Below are 15,084 nucleotides of genomic sequence, written 5' to 3'. Positions count from 1 at the left end.
TGTTTTTCGTCTCCACGTATGCCCATTTGCAACCACATGGCAGTAGTGAACACTGGGGCCAGAACAAGAATTTATCTAGCCCAGAAGCCTATTTTTATGAAAGCAGATGCTTTGGAAGAAGTTTATGAAACTATGTTAGCGTTAGTCTTGTCTTGATATGCATTTGTGGTTTCTGGTAGTCGCTGTGTTAAGGACTTTCTGACCTTATGTTGCATCCAGATCATGGTGTTGTACAGTCATTGATGAACATCTTTTCTTTGGACATGTCCAGTCTTTGTTTTTCTTAATCCACGTGTATTTTTTCCTGTACAATATCCTGTGATAATGAGTCCCATTGTTTAATTGTTCAAATGTGGAAAGTACTTTCTTTCCCTGTTTTTACACCTGTTACTTGAGAATTTTATTAAATGACTCCTACTCCTTATATTCTGACAACTAGGGGAAAAAAATTACTCCCTGTTCACCTGCTTTGTATTATTTTGGATTTTACCTCTATCATATATGCTGTCAGATGTGTCTTTTCCAAGGTGAACAATCCTATTCCATGCCTAACAGGATTGCTTTTCCCGCTTTGTGCACCTACTTGATCAGGTGCTCTGATTTGCAATGATACACATCTCCTTATGGGTCAGCCATAAAAGGCATTCACCCTCAGGTCTTGCCACCTGCACACCTTCTCTTGTGTATGTGGCCATCTTTGCAAACACTTGCATGTGTATTTTCATGTTTTCAAACACCATCAGCTTTGTAGCCCTCCTTGTGTGAATATGCCTAGGGATCAGCCATGTGCAATGTCAGAATACCATTTCTGCCACAGGGGAAAGGAGATAGTATGATGGGATCACTATTTCTGCCCATAGATGTTGTGGTAAATGACTTTCTGTTTGGCTTCTACCTCATGGTCTTATTCTTTTGATCACTCAGAGTAGGTGCCACACACCCTGACTCACTGCCCCCGATAATAACAAAAGCTATCCTGGAATTATATAGCAGAGGAAACAAAGAGGATGGAGAAGTGGAGCTAGCACAGCTGCTGTGTGTAATTGGATTGGAAGTGGGCCTCTGGCTACAGTAACAAAACTGCACTCCCGCCTGGCCTTGCTGCTGGGGCCTGTGAGGAGCCCCTTGGCTGTTGTGCATATCATGGTTGAATCAAACACAAATAACTGTTCCCCAGCCTGTGCTACTGCTTTGCCCAGTTCTAAAAAACAGGCACCATGTGTGCCAGCAGCCAAGAAATCAGGTCATCCTCTTGGCAAAGCTGACCTGTCTAGCAGGTAAAAGGTCTGAACTATGTCTCAGAATGATTTTTCCTCTTCATCCATTCTACAAATCCCTCAAGACAAGGGTTTTGCTTCTTCCTCTGAATCTCATCCTTTGGTTCTGCTGGAATGCCCTCTTTTTGGTGCATGGGGACTCTTAGGAAGTCTTCCTTGGTCTTTGGGTTTTAGAAACCCTCAAGATGCCTGTTTTGAGAAGGACCATGTGGGAGACGAGGGATTTGTCAGCTCTCCTCCTTAACTAGAAAAAGGAGCTGCTGATGGAGCTGGGGTAGGAGGCTCAGAGGAGAAAAAAAGTGCCCATTTCTTAAGGAAGTAGTAGTTTTAGGAAGTTAAGAAAGGAGGTGTAAACAGCAGACTCCATCACTTATCAGAGTGCTCTTCTCTATAGTGGACACAGTTTTATAATTTCTTTATGATTTCTTTCTTCAGTTCTTCTGTAAAGGATTTGCATGTTTATCCTGGTCCAGAGGGCACAATGTTCTGCCTCAGACACACTTTGCATCTGGCCCTATTATTATGTGAATGGGTCATGGATCTTGATACCCAGGAAAGGACCCTCTGTGGGCAAGCCTGCTGCTGGGGGGAGCTGAGCTGCTGCTGCTGCCTGGCAGTCTCTCTGCCCATTCATTAAGAGCTTTTGGGCTAATCATCTGGCAGCATCATTAAAAGGGAAATACTGAAGTTGCCCGCCTTAACAGAGCAATTCAGCAGTGCATGCAGACCTACGTACACATGCACACCCGCAGAGCATGGGCCCAGTAACATGGGACAAGTTATAATTAACTAGATGAAGGAGTCCATCTTCCTTTGTTTCTGCAATCAGTTGTCACTCTTAGCTGTGTTTTGTGTTCTCCGCACATTCTTAGGTTTTGTGGCTTTATTTTTCCACTTTAAGTGCTAAGTACCCAAATGTGATGCTCGGGGTGGGGCAGTGGGGGTGAGGTTCAAACTGCCCCCAAGATTTCCTTCGTTTTCTCCTTCACTCTGAAAATTGCTCCTAGTAAATCCCTCAAGATGAGGACTGCTGTTTAACTGCATTGCTCTTTCCTATCACTGTACTCTGAAGCTATTTTAAAAAATGTCCTTCTGTCTTCATAAGAATCCAGTGTTGGCCCTTGAAACTTTGTACAATTAGAGTCACTCATTTTACTGTTTCGACATAGAAAGCAGATGGTTGACAATTAAAAAAGTATAATTCCTCGAAATATTACTTTGAGATCAAGGGAGATTAACATTAACCTTTAAGAAAATAATACTGATTTCATAGTAGGTTAAATAAGTATCAAGAAACCTTCCAGACCTAGATAGGAAGAGTCAGTTGTGACAGTCATAAATCATGGCCAGGGAGCAGAGTTTATATGTCTGTCTGGCCTCAGTGGTAGGCATATTTTAATAAAAAACCAATGTTTTGAAGAAGCAGGCCACTTTCTCTTCACATTACTGCTGGAAGTCTGAAGAAGCTGGGGCTCCAGAGACTGAGCACAAGCAGGTGCTTATTATCTAAGAAATCTGTTAAGAACCTTCTTCCAAAGCCATACGTGTGTCCTTACTGTCACTCACATGAGAAGTTCAGGAATAGCAAGTCACCAGATTCCTGACTTTGACATAAAATTTCTTTGTAGGCAGATGAGCTGTTTATTTGGAGGTTTTCCTAAACCTTTTCCAGAGCACTTGCTACCTACCATTTTCATTGGGCAGACTGGTTTAGAAAAAGCACACAACCCCATCACTATTGTGGCTCACGTGGGTTTGTGTCAACCTTTTCCCAGTTCTGCACTGGCTGGGTTTGCAGCCCTAAGGCTTTAATCAGGGTTTCATGTTGAACAAACCTAAAATGAAAAGAAAAGCATGTTTTACCTGGATTTAGATGGAAACTCAGATTTGCTTACAGGATTCACCTGGAATGGGATGGCTACTGGCACAAGCAATGGCTGTACATGTGAATAACATGCTTCGGGGCCTGATGAGTTCATTTACCATCCAGAGCCTGCTGAAAGCTTTGCTGATTTTTATGGCTGGTGCCCAAATAGCGTGGTGATAGGTGTCCCCTGTGTTCTGTCAAAATCTGGTCTAGCTTGCGGGTCTGGACTATTCTCACACCTCTTGCATTAGTTTGCTGGATGCCCTGTTAGTTTGTTGTAGTCTAATAGTGAATGCTACACCATGCCACCTTGAGATTACTTTGACTTTTATGCTTGGAAAACTGTTTCAGTGTCTTGTTGTATCTTGAGGTTGATGAAAAGGTGGGACAATGATGTCAGTTCACGTTTTCCATGTTGATGTTACTGTGACTAATTTGAGGCCTTTGTTACACAGGCTGCAAATGTCACAGATTTTAGAACTCAGTGGCTGAAGGTTTTGGTTGTTAATGACATTTTGTTGGAGATAAATACACTCATTTTCACTCCTACTTTAAATTGCAAGGGAGAACAATTTTCAGATGAGAAAAGCTGATATGTTATTTCATTATCTGTGTTATTATTCTATCTAATAATGAATCTGGAATTCTGTTGGTGTTCCCTTTGTTAAAATAAGGATCTGCACTGAGGAACAACTTAAGAGATATTTTTTTTTTCTATATCTCTAACTTCACCCTCCTTTTTCTTCCCATTTTAAAAAGGAAAAGGTAGCATTTGGGGCAGGGCAGACATTATTTTTCATTAATCTCGCTACTTCCATTATCCGGTTGGGACTAGAAGGTCTAGAGATACATACAATACCGCAGCTGCTGTTGTAGTTCAAATTTGTCAAGAAGCAGAGAGAGTCAGAACATTTCTCAGGGAGACTTTCTTTCCTAGGCGTTTGAACCAAGGCCAAACCAGGGTCCAGAATGGTGGGTGCTTGCGGAGGCTGCGCTCACCCTGGAGCTCAGGTGCAGGGCTCTGGGCTGCACCTGGGTGATGCTCCTGGCACATGGGGCACTCAACATTGGCCTTCTGGGGATAAGGACAAAAGGGGTGTTGATGTTCCTGACGTTCTGGGATTTTTATAGATCATCTGTGCCTGGTGGTTAGAGGAAGGATCTTCTTATGATGGTGGTTCAGGGTGTTTAATTCAGGCTTTTCCTTTGAACCTTCTCTGGAGGTCTCTCCTTGTTAGCGTCCTGTCTACCCAAGTGGACAAAGTCCCTGATACCCCAAGCAGCTGCACCTGTTGGTGCTGTGCCTCTTAGCCAGGGCTTTTCTCCCTTGTGGTGTACAAGGGCTGGGGGCTTCGGACCCCTGTCTCTGCTCTGGGTCTGATGTTCCTGTGCTGTTCAGCCAGCTTCAGTTTCATATCACGCTGCCACCTTGCCATCTTCTTGCCTTTTCTCATTTTCACAATCGCTACAGGGTCTCTGTGCTTTGTAGGTCCTAACGGTTACGTATTTGTTTTATTATCTTTTACAGTGCATTTTACATTGACTTTTGAGTGCCCATTTGGACAGACCTAAGATTTGCTTATCAAGGATGATGGGGTCAGTGCCCATAAATAGAAACACAAATTCAACCCACTCTGCTAACAAAGCAAAATTATTCAGTGAAATTTTATCTTGTAATTTAGACTAGAAATATGTCCTACAGTATTAAATCTGCTATGTTTATTTATAGCTGAAAACCCAAAAAAAAAATCTAAACCTACGTTGTATTTCTGATTATTTTTCTAAATCCACAATAATCTTCAAGAACATTAAGATATTTGCATTCCTTAGACTGTACAATTATTAATCCCCTTATCTGGCTTGGAGTTCTCTGTGGGTGAACATATTCTTGGGATGATCTGGATTTTAGATTTGTCCAGCAGATGCAAAAGAAAAAATATGAAAGAGAAAGAAATAAACAAATTCAAACTCAGCATGCTCCTTGTTGAAAATTCTCATCCTAATAAATTCATTTGACCTCTCGGTCTCCGTGAAATTAAAAAAAGTCACAGCCTTGTTTTGTTAATATACTGACTTAAGATGGGGGGGCGGTGTGTGTGTATGCGTGTATCAAAATCCCTGACATACTAAGTGCTGTGAAAACCAGATGTGGAGAAGGAATCAAGCTTAGGGAAGAAGGTCAGGGAACTAAGTAAGAAAGGGGGGACTCATGGCACGAGTGGGTAAGATTTGTTTTTTCTGTTAGTTCTATGATAACCATCTGTCACAAAAACTAACTAATGGGTCAGTTGATGCTTAATGAGTTGGGCATGAGTATATCTACAACAGCCTCTAAAGTATATTTGTATTAATATATTTGGACAGTAAACACATTTGAAAATTGGGGATAGAAGTTAATTTTAATTGAAACAGATAAGGTTTAAGCCAGAAAGAGTTATTGGACAGAGACTGGAGCAGCCCAAGTGACCACCACAGGCCCATCTAGAGAGCTGACACTGCTGAGGGGAGCTGTGCTGCTTTCTGGCTTTACCTTGAATTGTGAAACCAAAGAGTAGCTTTAGCTATAGCACCATAAAGTAACACACTGCACTTGGAAGTCACATCTCCAGATCTTTCCAGAAAGGAAATGGAGTAGTATTAATAGTATTAAAAAAAAAGGTTTCAGTTAATTTTTTAGTCCTTGCCAGGTCTGATTTACTGGTGTCTAATCAGTAAGTGAGGACAGTGTTGTTTGAATTATAATACCTTTAAGTACATGCAGAAGCCGCCACATTCAAGAATGAGGATAGCTTTGTGTGTGTGTGTATATGCATTTAGCCAGATGTTTCATCTGAAGCGGATGTGGTAGGATCATGGCCTCCCTTTCACTGACCACTGCAGCCTTGAATTTTAAATCTCGAGCTGAGAATTTATTTCTGAAGCTATTTCTGAAATTATTTCTGAAGTTCTCCAAAGGAGCAAATGCTTCCTGCAAAGCACCACTGCAGATCTTGTTTTTCCTGGCCTGTTTAGCCATACTGGTGTGCAGTGCCTCTAGAGTTGATCCTCAAGGGGTATAATGAACCTCAAACACAGTTCTGCAACTACCAGCAGTTTTTTTCTATCTGTGACAGATGCTTTCCTGCTCAGTGTGGAAAGCAGCACTTGCATATGTGTGTGCCCCGTGTGCTACACCCATACTTGGTCTAGCTCAAGTATGTGAGTTCCAATGCTGAGAGGTATTGGACTGTGGCCAGTGTGCATGGATATTGCTGCTTCTTTTTCTGTTTTATTCTTTTTTTCTTACTGCCCCTCTTTCTCTTTTCCAAAGGCCTCTCACACCTGATGATGGGTGAACAAGGTAAGTCCCTTGACTTTCTCTTTGTTTCACTCACTGATCATGAAAGAGCTTTGTACCTGCTTCTTTTCTGAGCTGGGCTTTACATGACAAACGCCACTAAGCCTACAGGATGCCAGTCAAGTCATTTGCATTTGTGTCCCATGAGCCATGGCTACTTGTCAGCCTGGGGCGCAGGTGCCCAGGAGGGGGCATGAAATGATTCTGCGGACAGCAAAGGGGTATACTTCCCGCTGCCATGCAGCCCACCAATTTTCTTTTGCTATTTCTTTGTTCTCGTGCCAGCTTTAATGACTTCCACTTGCTTGGTAAATGTAGACCTCAATGTTGGTCTTTATTTTTAAGAGCGCAATTATTACAAAATATATGTTAATAGCCCTCATGGCATAATCCTAACTCATTATGAATCTGAGGAAAATTGCATATAATGGCCTGTAAGTCCTGTGTCTGCAATTTAAAATATTCAAATATGCACAGAGCAAAATGGTTTAGAAAAAGAATAGGGCTAACCCCGGGATGGGCTACAAATGATATTTAGGCCTGTATCAGAGTTCACATTTTAGTATCTCAGCCTGGATTGTGTTACAGAACTATCGGCTGTGACATGATAGGATGATTAGTCCCATTTTGCACTATGGGGGTGTGGAGGAACAAGCTGATGAGGAGAGGTGAGGTGAGGTGAGGTGAGGTGAGGTGAGGTGAGGTGAGGTGAGGTGAGGGGAGATTCTGTTTTCCTCTAAGGGTCAGCGTCTTGTGGACATCAGTATACAGGGAGGAGTTAGCAGTGCTGGTGATGCATTCTGGTCTTGAAAATGCAGGAGTGAAATGGTTGAAGACTTAATACAAGGTGTGTGCACATGGTGCGCTAGGAAGACCAGACCAACTGCCTATGGGGAGAAAATACAAGTTGTGACTCGAAAGCTTGATGAAGCTTTCCTAGACTAGATGTACACAGTAGTGTTTTTGCCATTAGGTCAACACATATCTGAGGTTAGACAGTCCAAACAGTTACTAAGATAGAACGTAGTGCCTGCAAAGGCTCCAGAGTAATTATGTACTTGAATAAAAAACCCCATAGTTTCTGTGTGTCTCAGTGAAATGTAAAGAGACATAATCAGTTTTTATTCTGTAGTTCAAGACAGATGTCTGCTATAAGGTTATGGAAGCTTAGGAAACAATCAGAAGTGAAGTTGGAGCTCACTCTTCAGTTTCTGTACTGCTCATGGTCCTTACATGGTAGGAAAATTAGGAAAACTGCTCTCTGTGAGTGCATGCCAAGACAGTTCTATCTGGCATGTGGAGCATGTGGATAAGCTCTGAGAAGCATTGAGCTTCTTCTGTGTCCTCAGTTATTGTTCAGCTGGGTTTATGGGTCAGAGGTTGTGCTTGGTGAAGGAGCATCCAGCAGGCAGGTCCCTTCAGCACGACCTACCTCAGGGTGCAGCTGTGTATGACAAGCTGTTGGCAGATGAAGTGTGATGGCATGTTGGGAGTGATCAGAACAGTGAACTTTCATGGCCACTTTTGTACTCAATAATACCGAACATATCTTTGTAGCAGTCTGTGATTTAGCACTGGATTATATACACAGATGCATTTGGCCATTTAATTTATAAGTTGCAACCCAGCTGGCTCCTGAAGACTTGGATGACCTATTCAAGCCTGTACAATTGTCATTAGCCCTTTCTATACTCCCTTGTCTGGCAAAAAAACGTGAAAACTGTTGGCTTCTGGCAACTTTAGACACCCTTATTTATCCATGATGCATCAGAAAACAGTGGCTTCTCTTTTCTTGCCAACCACCTCACAGATATTCCCTTTTGATAAATATTTACTCTCTACAAAAATATGGTGGATATAAAATATGTAAATGTGTATGTGTGAGTAAATATGCAATGTCAACATTATATACAAATACATTAGCTTTGGTAGGTGAAATGTGTTTAGCAAATATATTACCGTAAGATTTTTTTTTACTTCTGTCCTACTCTGTTGGATTTTTTTGCTGTTTTGAATTTGATGTGGAATAAGGCATATCACTGGCGTGCTATTGCATGAGGGGTTTGCATTTCTCAGTAGAAAATTAAATTAAAGCCAAGGGGTTTAACCAGGCAGCTGCTGGTTGTACAGTTAATTGTTTAAGCCATGCTTTGTGCTTTAGTTGTGGTGTGTCTCTCGTTTTTCCCTTGACATTGTGTTTTGTTGGGTTTGGCTGCTTCCTAATATGCTCATTTTCTTGGTTTTGTAAGTATGGCCAGTGACATCATTTTCTGTTTTTTATGCTTCCTCCTTCTCTTTCGCCTCCTTCATGATGGACACCGCTCTTGTTCCTCCTCTTAACTGGATGCACACCTTCCTGTCTGTAGGTAGAAGTAAAGGTAGACATTGCATTCTTTCTAAGACTTTATTGTTTCTAAGACTTTATTTATTTATGTTTGATTGTCAGTGGACAAATTGTATTTTTATGAATGTGGTTCACATTGAAACTTAATGCCTTTACTTTTAAAAGTCTCTTAATGGTCATTTGTTTTGTGTTGAATTATGGAATATATATTTATTAAGATGAATGCTTCGAGGCCTTCTTAACAGATGTTATTTTCTCCCTGTTCACACTAAGTATGGCCTGCACAGTGTCAGACTCAGTAGCTTGTGATGCTGGGGCAGAAAGGGACAACCAGTTCAGTTAAGACAGAGCCAGAGGCCAGTGAGCTGGTACTTGTGACTCTTTTGCACTGGAGTGGTGCTGCTGCTGGGAATTTTGGCACTGGTGTTGCTGGCAGCAGGACCTGGGCTTGTCCAGTACCCTTAGACAATGGAGGTCTTTTGAGCTCTAATTTCTCCCCCCAGCTCTGTTTCCCATCAGCTCTGTTAGCAAAATGGTGTTTTTCAAATAGAAATTGAGTTGCAAAATGCTGCAGAAGAAACGGAAGTGATCAGCACTGCTAAAGAGAGGTCCGTTTTCCCTGCACCTCAATATGGCACAGGCCCTGTAAGGCTGCACTGGGGCTCTAGCTTGCTCTTCAGCAGTTAACACCCGTCTTTATCATGCGGAGGGAAGTCATCCATCCCTAATCAAAACTGTCAAAAAGGCAAAATGCTGCAAACCTGCTGTGGGTCTCCGGTTGGACTGAAGGGAAAAGGAAAGATTAATTGATAAATTATAAGCACTGCTTGAGGAAAATCCATTTCTTTGTCCTATTATCCAATGAGATAGAGAGAATAAAAGGTTTTATCATGCTGAGGCTTGCTCCTTTTCAACAAATAAACTGCTGAAGAATCTGATTTATTGAGCAGCATTATTTGAACACATTGGAGGATGTTGGGTGTCTCCATGCCGATAAGACATTGGGGGCTGAAATGACTAATTGTACTACTATGAATCTGGGAGGATATGAGAGCTCAGAGGATTTGTTCATAACAACTTTCCTTTGAGGTAAAAGCAGTGTCTGCCCAGTGATCACTCCTCCTGTAATACTTGAATCCTGAGTAGCATAATGGCATATCAAGCACTTTCTCTTTGTATGAATCCTCCCTCTGATTCCCTGCCTTCTTCTAACAAGTTTGTATTGTTGAATTATCTGTGATGGGGTGCACCGTGTAGTCAATATTATTTGTTCTGAGGCTAAAAAATATTCCACTAGTTGGTTTCATAGCTTTCCTTTTATGCAAAGGTGGATGGTGAAGGATAATACATAAGCTGTACTCAGAGGTATCTTCTTGGCAAAAGGTGAATATCAGACCATAATAATCACATACACACACCGAGAACCTAATGCTCTAGGCACACCATACAAAATGTTACTGTGACTCAACACAGCTGTCAATAATTGAGTTAGCTGATTTATAGCTTCATGTGATTTAAGGGTCAGTGTAGATCAGGGTGAGTCTTGTACAGCGTAATGTTAGCTCATGTTGCTCTCTTCTTTTCTTGGGTGCCATTTGTGCTGCAGGCCAATCTGTGCAAGGCTAAACTGAAAGTCTTTTCTGAAGCAAAACTCACATTTGAGCCTGTAGGAATGAGGATTATAATATATAGTCCACAATTAATTCATATGCACTGAAACTTATTGTGTCATTGAATGAAAACATTGTTTCACTTCCCAGCTATGTGTAGTTTTTAGCTCTAGTTATAACAAGTGACTTCATCAGAGAACCATCACTCTACATGAAAAATGGTATTACCTTCAGAGGGCTCAAGTGGTGTAATTTTGAACTCCTGTATGGCCTTCAGCTCCCAGAGAAGGTGATACCAGATGCCTTAGTGATTGTACCTGGTTCATATTTTTTGGCATTCTTGTAGTGTTCACTAAGAACTGGCAGCCACTTTGTCTCATGCAATGTGTGTAGCCAAAGGATGTGATATATTTGGTTTCAAAAACCTCTTCATAACATATAGCAGTCTGTGACCTTACTGTCATCATTTGAAACAAGTATTTAATTATTTGCTTCCACAGTAGCAAATAGCCTCCTTTTGCATCTATTCTTTTTTAAAAGTTCAGGAGATTTTTTTTTTAATAAGTCCCTTTAAAGCTGAAGAAGATGAAGTGTAGGTATTCTGGGCTAATGTCTGGAGTAGCTGAGATACAGAAAAAACACATGTATACCCCTTGCTTTTTAACCTAAACTGAGCATATCTGCGTTGTTTGTGTTTTTATTAGGTTATAGAACTGGTTTTGGAGGTGAGGTAAATGTATATGATGAGCAGGGAGGACTTTTATTTAGTTTGGCATGAATTGCTGAATACAACTTCTCTTCTGGAGAGGAATTGACAGTAAAGGAACAATTATATTGAGTTTGTTTCTCTAGCACTCCCCCATGCGTAAGTGATACCAAAGGAGATCATAAATATCCAACTCTTAATTTGCCATTGAACTGGAGTTAATGTGTAGTCAAATTCTTCCATATCATTTGTTCTCTTGACAGCCTTTGTTAAGGAAATGATAATTTGCCTTTTTGCTACCTTTCACCATTCTCTTATATATATAGCGGGTTTTGTTTTATTATGACTTTTGTTTTGGATCTGGCTTCTGTTGAAGTTTGTGCCTCCGGAGGAAATCAGTTGTATCCCTGGTGGGGCACTGCTGTCTTCAGTGAATGAAACCTTGAGTCACCTTGAAGGCAATAGCAAAATTCACACCGAATTTAGTAGGCTAAGATTCACCCAAAGAACTAAAAAGTCCCAAATGTCCTCTCTGACACAAAGAATGAAAGTGAGGTGTGGCTGGTTTCTGTGTGTGCACAGGACACCTCCGTAGTGCCCATGCGGTCTGCAGGCTGCTGCTGCTTCTCCTCTAAGGCACTGGGCTTCTTCCCTCCATCCTTAGCTGGGCTTGGACGAAAAACTGCACAGCTGCACATGCATTCTTAACATGAAGAAGCTTTTTTCTCTGTCCTCAGAGAGAAATGAAAGAGTACTCACATATTTCATGGGTGGGACATTTTTTAATATATGTCATGTAGATCAAAGGCTACTGGTGTATCCCCTGTGAGGTTCTCAGCATTGCAAGATCAGATTATCTCCTTTAGTCCTAACTGTGCCTAACCCAGGTAGGTCTTTTGAGTCTTGTAAAGTTCAGCGTTGCTCTCAGTGAGCAGTGTGAGGTTGTTATTTATTTGAATTGTTCGATAATATTGACCAGGAGGTAATGGCACAGGAGAAATGAAATAGCATTTGTGGACTCGGATAGAAGGAAGTGACTGGACCTTACTGATCTGGAAAATAATCTGGAGTTCTTCTTCACCAGTAATAGCATTAGGATTTCAGAGCGATGTGAATAAGTCCACCTGAGTGGCCAAGAGTTTATGCAAATGTTGAAGTGAAATATCAGTAACAAATTAAATCATTTGTGCACTACAAATACCTAGTTATATGAAGGAAAAAACAACACTACATTCATCTTAGCAGCCTTGGCAGTGGTTTTTAAGCTCTGCTTTGCCCTACAAAATATCTTAATGTTTGGGGTTTTAGATATGAATATTTTATGGTTTTGGTTTCTACACTTACAGGTCTTTCCTTAATACTTTAAAAATGTGTGGTATTTGGTTAGTTTTCCTTTTTTGGGGAAAAATACTGCACCATTAGAAGGATGACGACTTTTAGTTTTAAAATCTTCTTAATGGCTGTTTAGAAAATAAAACATTTTATTTTATGGTTTGCAAATATCCAATCTCTAGAACTGTTTTGATAGAATCAAGGCCCCTTGAATATAGATGCCATTCCTCTGAAATTATTTTTTGTAAGTCAATTTTTGCTGCTCATTTCGTATTTTACTTAGGGAGGAAACAAATATTTTAATGTAATTCTTATAAGTCTAATTAGAGACGATTGATTGTTAATGAATTTCAAATGTAAGATATTGGGGGATTACTCAACAAGGCATTCGTCCTATTTCTTGATATTCCAGAGGTCATGACATTTTCAGAAATCTGGTGTGCAAGATCACTTAAATGTGGAATATCAGTTAATGCAAGGGAATAGATGTCTTTACAAATGTTCTTCTTTTTACACCTCTTTGTAATATATTTATGAAAGCAGACAAATGAGACATTAGATAGGATGTTTCTGGTAAATGATTGTTTGTGCATATAAGAATGCATGTTTACAAATAATGTGTATGCATAAAATATTTAATAATATGTTAAGTATTTTGTGGTTTATATGTAATTTATTTTTTTCCTACATGCTTTCTTTCTGCCTAATTTTAAAACTGTGTCTTTGTAATGTGAATGAACAGCTAATTCCTTATTGGCTTTCATTTTTATTAAGAAGAATGATCCCTGTGAGAGTTAAAGGCATTGTAGTAGTGTTGTGTATAAACAGGAGCTAAAATATTGTCCTCTTACGCTGTATTGTAGTCTTCTGGTTTTGATGTGGCTCAGGTTTCATTCTGCCCAAAGAGAATATTTAATTGATATCACTGAAAGGCTTTTTTTTCTTCCCCTATTTTTTTCATTTGAGTAATTCAGTGGTGTGTAGAGATGCAGAGGTAGCAAAACAGGCCATATGCTTTGTAAAAGGCAGACTAATAGCACTTTTGATGGATGTCTGATTTTTAAAGGGCTGCATCTTTCATTAAAATTTACATGTAAAGTAAGGGCAAGCACAGTGACATGAAAGCTAATGCAAGTTGCACATCTTGACATAATAACAATCACAAGAAACTGGAGATCCCAGATGGCAGCTTGGCCTTTGCCATCCTTTTAATAAGCTACTAACTGCTAATTATTGCACACTTATGGCAAGTTAATTTACTGTTGACTCTTAAAGAGACATTGTGCCTTTTCCTGGCATTTACGTTTTTCAGTTTGGATTTGAGAGCGTCTTTTCCCTGAAGACTGGAGTCCTTCCAGCGGACAGTAACAAAGAGGAAAAGAAGCAGAGAGGGAAATGGAACATAATAAGTGACGGTTGTTTAGTGTTTTTTTGTTTTGTTTTGTTTTGGTATTTTGTTTTTATAAGAGCAGAATATAGTGTTGGAGGTTTTTCTAGGGCAAGGGTTTAGAGCTGAAAGAAGCACCAGCATGTGTATTAGATCCAGGATTTAGGTTTTGTATTTAAAAGAAAGCCCTTACTGCAGAGTTAGTATTAGCATTAAAAATAAACAGAATGTCTTTCGCTTAAATAATTGAAGCCTGAGATTCTGAAAATGAGATAAACTAGAAATAGAAAATAAAAATTACATATTCATTTCTGTTGCCAGAGATGATTTGAAGGCAAAATTTGAACTCATTATTCTGAAAGCTAAAATAATCCACTGTATTTTTGGAAAAATTCTTCATTTTAACGTTACTTACCTGGTTGTCATAATACAGGGAAGGAGTGTTATCGGTAAAACATATGATTTTTTTGAAGTGATATTTTTCTTCTTACAGTTGAAAGGGACATTTGGTAATGAGACCAGTCAGGGAGAAGTTTTGATCTAAGAACCTATTTAGGAATGAGGGAACAGCTGCAGTTTAAATGGACTCTAATTCTCGCAGTTAATGCTGTTTTGTGAATGCATGATTCTCTGTGATAACATTCGGGAGGAGTGATGGTGGGTAATAGCTTATTTCCTGGGGTTTATGGTAATGCAGCAAAGTGCCGATAATGCCATCAGAAACTGAAATAGACCTCTGTCACACACATCAGACAGCCTTGCAAAAATAAGAAACCAAATGAAAGAGGGGAGTTTCCTGTTTCAAGGCTCATTGTGGCCTTTTGTGGACTAGAGCATTAACATTATGGTACTGAACAGTTTAGGAAATATGTGCTGCATAAGCTGGATCTTATGCATTAAGACTGAGTGCCTTATTTGCAGCGCTTTATCAGATAGTAAATATTTTGACTAGATTAGTGGATAACACGCCATATAAATGCTTGTAAAACTGTTACTGTGAAGAAGGTCATACTTTCTCAAATTGTCTGATATAACTCAGCCAGTATCATCTGTGTCAGTTATTAAGTCATGTCTGATGGTGTGTGATTTCCCCCACATCAGTATTCTGTTTTTTGCTTCTGATTTTGGCAATGCACCACTGCTAGTTGCTCATCTTCCTGTGACACGCGCCACCTTTCCTTTCTCACCTCTTTCATGGAGCTAGAGCTCCTTCTCACGCTGGCT

At 40.1% G+C, this 15,084-nt stretch overlaps 1 protein-coding gene across 23 annotated transcripts in view; it reads left to right on the top strand.

Moving 5' to 3' along the window:
* Nucleotides 1-15,084, top strand: part of NRXN3 (neurexin 3) — a 1,033,016-nt gene that overhangs the window by 89,828 nt on the left and 928,104 nt on the right. Inside the window, exons 4-5 of one of the 23 annotated variants that reach the window (XM_065063785.1) lie at nucleotides 6,455-6,484; nucleotides 8,848-8,859. The exons of the other annotated variants lie outside the window; for them this stretch is intronic. Of the exons in view, the coding sequence (XP_064919857.1) occupies nucleotides 6,455-6,484; nucleotides 8,848-8,859 (42 nt within the window). The remainder of the gene's footprint in view (nucleotides 1-6,454; nucleotides 6,485-8,847; nucleotides 8,860-15,084) is intronic. 23 annotated transcript variants of the gene reach the window in all.

The sequence above is a fragment of the Columba livia genome, chromosome 5, assembly GCF_036013475.1.
Source record: "Columba livia isolate bColLiv1 breed racing homer chromosome 5, bColLiv1.pat.W.v2, whole genome shotgun sequence".
In the NCBI taxonomy this organism is placed as follows: Eukaryota; Metazoa; Chordata; class Aves; order Columbiformes; family Columbidae; genus Columba; species Columba livia.
The sequence above is the reverse complement of the archived record's forward strand: the minus strand, read 5'-3'. Positions and strand labels throughout refer to the sequence as shown.